Source organism: Xenopus laevis, chromosome 3L (genome assembly GCF_017654675.1).
Source record: "Xenopus laevis strain J_2021 chromosome 3L, Xenopus_laevis_v10.1, whole genome shotgun sequence".
NCBI lineage: Eukaryota > Metazoa > Chordata > Amphibia > Anura > Pipidae > Xenopus > Xenopus laevis.
Genome location: NC_054375.1, coordinates 93,220,754 through 93,230,861, shown reverse-complemented (window position 1 = coordinate 93,230,861; position 10,108 = coordinate 93,220,754). Strand labels below are relative to the sequence as shown.

Here is a 10,108-nt window from a genome sequence, read left to right as displayed (position 1 = left end):
CGAAGTGGCAGTTGCTAGGGAGGGGCATGGCACATTTGTTTACTGAACATTACCTCTTCCTCATCATATCCTGTATGCCGGAAATTCATAAAAGTTGTAAAAAGCGCTGGCAACTTTTACTTTTTTAAAGCGGGATTGCCTTCAAAAGTCCAAACTATTAAAGATTTTTGTGTTAACATTTTTTTTTCAGACATTTGAGGGGCATGGCACATTTGTTTTAGCGTGGGCTCATGTCTAGGGCATTAGATCTTTTATGTCTTTATTATGGTTCCTTGGACATTTGTAATAAAAAGTGGCCACTTCAAGCATTTGCACCAACATCACAAATAAAGACGTCCATATGACTTTTATGTACCCGCCCTATTCAAATTGACCTAAATGGCGAAAATTCGTCCTTTAGTGAATTTGCCCGTGTGTAATATGGATGCCACCTGACCAACCCAAATAAATGCGGCTTGATGACAGTGTTATTAATAGGAAGGATTAAGCACTTTGATATAGGAAGGATACTTTTATTTTATATAAAAAAAACCAGGCAACGCTATTTGTGGCATTGTGTAGATGAGACTACTTGTGTGTGAGAGAAACCATGTGTTTTGCAAACTTTTTATTTTAGAAATCTATAGGCGTGCTATATAGTAATTCCTGTTGTTACCTTTCAAATAGCATTGGGATAATGCATCATATTTAGCAAGGTAAAAAAACACCAGGTCAGTAAAACACCACACAGGGTGTACTGTAGTAAGTAAGACAGTACTGGCAGTCCTACCACAGTGTCTTTGTTTATGAATTTTTGCGAACTGTAGTTTCAATTCCCACACAGTTTGCGCTTCTCAGCGTCACTTAGGCCGCACTCTGACCAGGAGTCGAGTGAATGACGCAGTACATGTGGCTCAATCAGCAGGGGATGCAGTTAGTTAATATTCTGCAGAGTTCTTTCAAGATACCTATAGTAACGTGTTTTTTTTACCGAGTATTGAAAGTATTGCATTTGGGGAATGTGTTATGGGTAACGTAGGCTCCGTGGAAGGCTGCTGCGTGCCGCACTGACTAAAAACGATTGATATGAAGAATCTGATTCACCTTTAGCGGCAGAAAATGTTACACGTCCCGCTTCCCCCTCCACTTCCACCCCCCTCAGCCCACTCAGTGTAACCTCAGCGCAGTGATGAGAAAAGGAATGCAGTGGAATGGCAGAGGAGGGGCTGCAGAGGGGAGGCAGAGACACATATAATGAGAAGGTGGGATGAGAATATAAAGAAGATTATCTGAAGAGAAACGTGGGTGGGAAGGAGAGAAGGGGCGGGGCAGAAAGTGTAGAAGAGGGAATGCATTGGCAAACAGATTGGGGCAGTGAACAGGGATAGAAAAGGAAATACATTACATGGGAGGGATAAAGTAAGGAAAAAGTATAGAGAGGAATTGTAGGAGGCTCACAAGAGATTAACTCTCTCTAAATTACACCCCCTTCTCCTCTTTCCTTGCAGCAGCAGAGCTCAGCTGGCAGCCTGAAGATGGGCAATAACCAGTGCCACTTATAAGCACAAAGAGGTACAGGACACCCAGGAGGACTGGTACTGGAAAGTGCATGTGTGGGAATCTACCTGGAAACTTGAACTACTACCCCACTGTTAACTGCTGTAAGAATCGCTTTTCCTTAGTTCGGAACAGCTGGGACATCTGGTGGCTCTCCTAAGCCTCCAGGTGAAGTTCTGCCTTCGTTCTTTGGATATCAGCAGCACCCCACAGCTCTGAGGCAGTGACACCAGATGATCACTGAAGACTGGCACTCTAATTAATCTTCTGAATTATTTGGAATCTAAATATGAAGCGGTGAATGAAAGGTGTTGCCTGAAACAGAAATGGCACTATGAAAAATCCTTCTACGCTTATGACAAACTGGTATCATCATACAAGCCCACATTCTTTAAAGGAACCTTTTGTACAGGAATATTTAGGACATATCATCCTGGAGCACTTTGTATTACTGACTGGCTTTTAAAACCCAGATTCTTCTGGGTCCCCTCCACTCATTTTTGTTATAAATGACATTACATTTCTTTGTTATATTTGCTCCACTTACTTTCCTCCTGTGGCTACACATCCACAACCAAATGTACCAGTCTAATGACACTTGCACTTATATCAACTGTACCGCTGACCATTTTCCCAGTTGTCTCCATCTGCGGTGATTTTATTTTCGCCACACACCATTCTTCTCTATGACACCACTATTGGCACAATGAATACCTTACTTTGGACTATTCTGTTGCCACTTCTCTTCTCCTTCTGTGTCTGCCAGCAACCCGAACACCAAGATCTGGAAATGTCTGTACAGTACTATGATGACAATGGTGAGTTAGCAACGACAGCACAAAATGAGGGTTACAGGGAACTATTTGTTCTTATAATAAGATAGATAGATAGATAGATAGATAGATAGATATTTCTTGGCAATGTGGTGAAGTCATTTATATGAAGTTGCAGAAATATAACAGGCATTATATAAATCTAAGCTTTATATTGTGTTGCAAAGAATATATTTTCTATGGGGTAGCTCACCTTTTGTTATAACTGTAAATACACAATTAGACTAACAACACTGAGGGGCCCATTAACTTAGTTCGAGTGAAGGAATAGAATAAAAAAAACTTTGAATTCCAAATGTTTTTTTGGCTACTTCGACCATCGAATTGGCTACTTCGACCTTCGACTCCGAATCGAACGATTTGAACTAAAAATCATTCGACTATTCGACCATTCGATAGTCGAAGTACTGTCTCTTTAAAAAAAACTTTGACCCCCTACTTCACCACCTAAAACCTATCGAGGTGCCATGTTTCTATATATTTTTAGGTCGAAGAAAAATCGTTTGATCGGTGGATTAAAATCCTTTGAAACGAACGATTCGAAGGATTTAATCGTTCGATCGAAGGATTTAATCGTTTTTCCGTTTGTTGCCGAAAGATTTACATTCGGCAGTCTAATATCGAGGGTTAATTAACCCTTAATATTCGACCATAAGTAAATTTGCCTCTAATTATCAGCATCAAAGATGAGACAAAGTTGGTTGCTGACAGTCATATGGTGCCAAAATGATATTGTGTCTCTAGGTGCACAACCTTTAGAGATACATTATTTAATTATGAATACATTTGCTGTGATTTTTTTTTCTTTGAGAACTGTGGCAGTCAAAATGCAGTCAAAAAACAGTCAATTGCCTATATTTAACAGGAACCATACTGTCTGTGGCAATATCAGACAGAGATCATTGGGAACACTACTCCTTGAGAGGACAGAAGTATTAGGGCAAGAGCACACAGAGTCTAGGCTCCTCTGCTCTCAGCCTGCATATTTCTTGCAGGCTGAGAAAAGCGGATCCACTCTGTGACCTATCTCTAATGGTTTTAATTAGATCCACTAGCGTGCAGTCACATGCAGCCGAGCTGTGTGGAGGTTGACCCAAGATCGTGAATAGAGATGTTCCCAGGCTGACCTCCTCTCCATTGCGTGTGACTGCGTACAAGCGGAAACAGTTCAAATGGATGAAGGTGGGGCACAGAGTGGATCCACTTCTTTCAGCCTGAATAAAATACACAGGCTGAGAGCAGCGGAACCTACACTCCGTGTGCCTCTACCCTTATAAGTGGTCAGAACACTCTATGTGGCATGACCTTTATGTATTAGTCAACAAAAAGTAAATTGTTTCTATGTTGAAAAATTTGTAATGACTCTGGTGTTTTGGCTCCTGTGTTGTAAATACCCCCATGGTATTGAACATTTACTTATAGATTTTGTGGGGCAGGATTATAATGATATATGATGTGTTTATTTCAAAATGTACAGCAGTCCTTATGCTTTTTCTTGTTGTTGTTGCACTTTTAAGGAGAATCTACAATAATAGTTGGTACAAATCATTAGTCTAGTAACCTTTAGAAACCAGAGCACAGCATGGTCTTTTTTTTTCAACATGAGTTCAACATATATGGCTGATGATGAGCATACCTTTTGCCTATTGTTTCAATAAAAAGTTGGTATCTTCCAGGAGGCCCACATTATGATGAGGGAGTGCAAAGGGGGGTCATAAGCCATTACTGCTGCATAAGTGACAACAAAGCAAAAGAGAGGAAGTTGTTTATACAGAGCTTATTATCTGTATTTAAACAAACTCAGCTAATTACAGGGTAGGCGTAGAAGCAAAACATTACATCTTTACTACATTATATAGAAAAAAACAATAAAATATAGATTTTAGTAATTAAATGAATAGACTGAAAGTATTTTTAGCATATTTTCTGTTTATTTTGTGTTTTAATAAAAATGTGTTTATAGTTTTAAGTGAAGTAAGTGAAGAGTTTCATAAAGGAGTTGTGGTGTCTTTAAATTCAGCTGTAAATATTAACAGGACTAATAGTTTAGAGACTAAAAATATGTCAATAAAAAGACTATACTATTCAAGTGCAAAAGGGACTATAAGTATAAGTAAATCACTTATTTATAAAACTACTAAACACAACTACTAAACACAACGCACAACAACACATTCATTTTATTTACAAATAAAAGATGATGTAATATTCATGATAATTTCCTCTAAAGCCTCATTTATTTATGGAGGTCACTAACCATATGCTCCAAATTGATTCAAGGAATTGTAAAATGGTGGTGTTTCATGGATTCATCACAAGCTCAAGTTAGAAGAGAAACGTCTGTATATGAATATAGCAATGGCAGCAGTGACCAGAATTTCAGATTGATCTGGAAACATTTGGATGACAGGGGCATTTTTATTAAAGGGGTTGTTCACCTTCAAACAGCTAGCCGTTGTTTTCAGGTAGATCACCAGAATTAATGACTTTTTCCAATGACTCTCCATTTTCTATGTGTGACCGTTTTTCTAATATTGAAGTGTAAAGTGTCATTTTTCACCTTCTGAAGCAGCTCTGGGAGGGGAGTCGCTGACCCTGTAAACTAAATGGATACATTTAGTTGATACATTTCTTATCTTTGTCCCTGCTGAGCAGAATCTCTGGGTTTCATTACAGGCAGCTGTTAGAATTGATACAAAAGTTGCTAATACTCCAGAGATGCTGCTGAGAAATGTATCAACTAAATCTTGCAAAATTGTAACAGTTTAGAGACTGCTCCTGAATTACTGAGCTGCCAGGCTCAAACACCAGAGACACAAACATTTATCTTTATACTTAGTAATTGAAAAAAAGTCTTTATTTCTGGGGAACAATCTAAAAACAGCTGAATTGAAAAAAGTTTTTCGAAGGTGAACAACCCATTTAAAGAGTGATGTTAGAGCTCTTCACTGTTAACCAGAGTGAAATTACACTACCCTCTATAGATTTCTATAGAATTTTGGGGAGCATATTTATCAATGACAGTGAGAATTCACCATTTGATAAATAATCTTTCAAAAATAAGATAGAGATGAATAAAGAGCAGTGGAATTTCTTGTGAACAAGGGTGAGTTCTAATTTCACTCTTTGATAAATTCAAAGGATGCCAGGGGTCGTAACATACAAATTGTGCCTGTGCCTGAAAAAATTTGCATTCTCCTGCTTTAAGCATTTTAGATGACTTTCCTATAACCATGTGACTTTTGTACCACCAAGAGACCTGAACTTCTGGGAGAGGAGCCAAATTTCCCCCACCCTAAACTTTACTGCACTGACTCATCCTTAACAGCTGTGTGTAACAGTACAGCCAGGGGCATACCAAGCTATCACAAATGGGGGGGGGGCTTTACCAATTTTATCCTCTTTCACTAAACAGACCTGCTAAGTTTAGAGGTAAAGCACCACATCATGCTCCCTTAAAGTCCCATAATCCACTGGACCTCTGGCTGGCCACCACCCCCCTCAGGCTGGCCACTCACCCCCCCAATCATGAAAGAAAGGATTAACCACTCTTACCTTCAGCTCTGTTGCTAGATTTAGCCCACAAGGGTCAAGGAATGGGGAATATATGCACCCAACGGTCTCCCTCATAAAGCTACTGCCCTAGGCCCATGAGTGCCAATATGACAGAATCCTGAATTAAATTTTAAAAAGTTAAAAGAATGGCAGTTTATATTCTCTGCTCTACTGGCGCTGGCGCTGGCTATGTAATGGAACCAGCTGATTAACAGAACTGACCTGCTAAATTGTTTCATGAGTCATGCAACTACATTTGAAATGAACTTTTAAACAATTAAACATTTATTAACGAACATTGGAAAGTAGCTTAGAATTACATATGTTTGATGCATTTTAACGTTACTAGCAAAACATGTTTTTAGCAATATTACTTCTGAATGAGACTGCTCAATTTCTTTCATAAACAATTTGCATTTGCTTGCATCAATCTATTTCCTGTAGTTATTGACCTACTTGAAGCACTGAATGTCACCCGATCTGTGAAAGGAGTTACTAAAGCAAAAGGAAGTGATCCTGCTTCTCCAGCCTGGAAGTTCCGTCAGCGAGTCCCTCACCTTACACTCCCTCGGGATTATTCTGTGTACCTACTGTCTACTACACAAGAATCTTTGGGACTGCACTTTGTTGCCAAGCAGGCCAAGAATAATCGGGGAACATTGGTGGCTTTCTTGTCACCAGCTGCAACGAAGATTGATGGACGACCCCTACTTCGCCTTATTTCTGATACACACACTGATCAACTTTATTTTGAGTACCGCACTACCCAAACAATGGAGCCAGCTTCTCTCCACTTCCCAGGAAGCTCACCCTTCTCAGGTTCTCAGTGGGCCCGTGTTGCACTGAATGTGAACACTCACAAAGTGACACTCTTTTTAGACTGTGAGGAGCCTGTAGTGTTTGGAAAAGAGGGAGCAGAAGAGATGTTGAGTCTGATTCTTCCATTGGATTTGGAAATCACCTTTGCAAGCACTCCATCAGACAAAGAGAGCAAGTTTCTGGTAAGAAGTCTTTTTCAAAAAACTGTTATTTATACCTTTCTACATACCATATCCTGAAACTTCTTCAGCATTTTTACATTTTGGGCCTTAATTACTAACAGTGGGCAAGGTACATAGTGTAAAAGTTGACAAAAGCAATTGTCATGATGCAGTGTTTTTTCCCAGAATAATAGCACTCAGTAAATGTTTTATAAGTAAGTGATGTCCTTATGTAGGTAGGTGCTCCTTTTTAAATTGTAAATAGATTTGCTTTGGTATGTATTTGCTTCAGTATGGGCATAACACAGGTATGATGTTTGTGGTCTTAAACACACTTTTCAGTTGCATGCAATTCAGTAATTAGCCTGTGCATAGCGTGCCAAATTGCACATTATTATTGATGCACTGAATCCTGGATTCAGGTGACTTTTGGTAACATGAATAAGGAAAGTGCAAATTTGTTTCTGCAAACTCTCCCATGCACTAATTTACATATGCATACTACAGTTCAGATTCAGTTCTGGATTCGGCTGAATCTTTCATATTTTGCAAAAGGAGGTAAAAGATTCCCTATTTTAATAATGTGAGGCAAATCTATGGGAAGTTCCTTTTAAAAATTGGCCATTGTATTTATATTTCAACTCCTTGTACCAGGGCTATTGGCAAACGGCTGAGATCTCCCCAACTGGATTCACTCGTAGACCCTGGCATTGTGAGAATCGCTCAGGTGAGAGATCAATGTTCCACTGTGGTGATGGTTTGTTTTTTATAATAAGTCTAGCAAAACTACTCAGGGAACAGTTCATTTAGGGACTCCCCACTGAATACCACATTAGAGCACTGAAAGGCTTAAGTTGCAAACACAGGAGCAAATATTGTTTCCAGTTTGGCCATTTTTAGACAAAACACTAAAATTAATTGATGTGAAATTAAGAGTAATTCTCTGAATATGTTTGCAATTTACATTTTTTTTTTATTATTCATGGTTCCTGAGATATTTACATTTTTTGACTGCTAATGTCAGGATTTTGGCTTAACTGGAAGTCAGCACTGTATACAGGAAGTGCATAGATAGTACATATTGTCGGACTGGGCTGTGTAAGGCCCTCTGGGGCTGCCACCTTAGGTCCTCCCCACCTCATGGACTCTGCAGTGATGAGTCCCCACCCCAGACGCAAGCTCCATCTTAAAGGAGAAGGAAAGACTAAAATTAAGTAAGCTTTATCAAAAAAGTCTTTAAAAATACAATTGTAAACCTTAAAGTAATGTTGCTCTGAGTCCTCTGTCAAAAGAAACACTGCATTTCTTTCCTTCTATTGTGTATACATGGGCTTATGTATCAGACTTCCTGTTTTCAGCTTAAACCTCCAGTACTAGGGCTTAAGCATGCTCAGTTTGCTCCTCTCTCCCTCCCTTTTCCCCCCTCCCTACTGTAATCTGAGCCTAGAGCTATGAGTGAGCAGGGAGAGACTCGGACAGGAAGTGATGTTACACGAAGTTTATATGACAGCAGATATCCTAAATAAACAGAGAGAGCTTCTAGATCTGTTTACTCAGGTATTAAAAAGCATTCTTCAGAATAAATATAGTGTTATAGTTTGCACTATTGTGGCTAATCTATTGGCAATAAACTTCTTATGTAGCTTTCCTTCTCCTTTAATTCAAACCCAACGCCAACCTGCCTATTCTACTGAAGGTGAAATTAAACTGCTAATATATCAGAAAGCACTAAAAATAGAAAACAAATGTTAATTGCAATAGTGTTCATAGGATCACTCATAGCTTTTCACTGATTTTTGTGTGGGGGGGTTGAATCTTTAAGAACGTTTTTCCTCTTTTACAGTAACAACCTTCTGAATTAATTAATTTTAACTTCATGTAATCCTAAAAGTATTACTTGAAGGACTAAACTGTGCACATAAACCAAGAGACCCTCAGACTTCTGTCTGGCAACTGCTTCATATCAGCAAGGTTTATGTAGCATCATTTTAGCTACTACATTCTTTACCACTTCAATTATCCTATGCTTTGCGTGAGGCCGCTATAGGTTCTGCCTCATTACACTGATTAAAAAGCCTCTGAGACCCCTTCATGATGCTAAGAGGCCCAGCACTCGCCCCCTCCCACATGCCACACCAATCAGGATTCCTGCTAGCTTTGCTAGTACCATGCTTTTGTAATCACACCTCCAACATAAAGTTTGTCGCAGGTAGTTTTGCTAATGCTAGACACAATCACATACAGGCTTGTGGTTTGTCATACAGACTTTCAATAAGGCATACAGAATTCTTTAATCCATTATTAGTATAATTAGTATATCACTTAGATCTTTCCAACCTTGTCCTTGGCATATTTTGTAATATGGAAACTAATATACAGTATAAGTTAATTCAGTCTTAGGTATAAACAAAAATGCCAGCATTTGCCAACATGCCTATATATCAGCAGTATAAAAGTTTATATTTACAAGCCTCTATTGAATAATCTGACTTATAAATATTTTTCACTTTTTTTAAACATGTATTGCTGGAAGGCATACTCTAACTTGTTAGCTTTGCCTTCATTTTAAAGGAAAAATAAACCCCTGAATATTGCAGAATTCTCCTTCTCTTAAGTAGAAGAATTCTTCTTCTCCTTGCATATAGTTCATATGATATACATTGTATGTACAGTGTAGTATGTGACCCTGGTTCTGTTATGCATCACTGCATAAAGCATGCTGCCTTTCCTCTATAGACCATATGTAGTCCCAAACAGTCAGTTAATGATCTCTTCCAGACACAGTGTCATATAAATGCTGGGCTACCTCTCTGTGTAAGCAGTTTATTGTTTCTTAGTCTGTATGCTGCCTACCTCATGTACAGTGAGCTGCTTTGTCCTCTGAGGTAACTGCTATTCTGGTTATTACACTGGTTGAAGTCATCGGGTGTGTGAAGAGTCTGGTCACATTTGTTAATCATGTGGACCCCCTGAGAGAAAAATCACATTATGCGGCAGATTTAACAAAATAAAAACTCACCCGTGTTCTATTCATTCCACTATTTATGAAATAGTGATAAATATGCAGAAGCATGAAAGAACCATCATATTGACTTTACAGATGGACTATCTCTAATTAAATGCTATAATTTTCAGTACTACTGTAATATATATTTATGTGTAGCACACATAGCTTGTCTGCTGCCTTTTTGCACCACCTGCATG

General features: G+C 38.8%; 1 protein-coding gene across 2 annotated transcripts in view; it reads left to right on the top strand.

The window, feature by feature from the left end:
* The first annotated feature begins 1,320 nt into the window (after positions 1 to 1,320).
* The window catches only part of kcp.L (kielin/chordin-like protein L homeolog), a 55,249-nt gene continuing 46,461 nt past the window's right edge, over positions 1,321 to 10,108 (top strand). The window contains exons 1-4 of one of the 2 annotated variants that reach the window (XM_018250611.2): positions 1,321 to 1,398; positions 1,488 to 2,354; positions 6,369 to 6,925; positions 7,559 to 7,631. In XM_018250611.2, the coding sequence (XP_018106100.1) occupies positions 2,243 to 2,354; positions 6,369 to 6,925; positions 7,559 to 7,631 (742 nt within the window). In that variant the 5' untranslated portion in view covers positions 1,321 to 1,398; positions 1,488 to 2,242. 2 annotated transcript variants of the gene reach the window in all.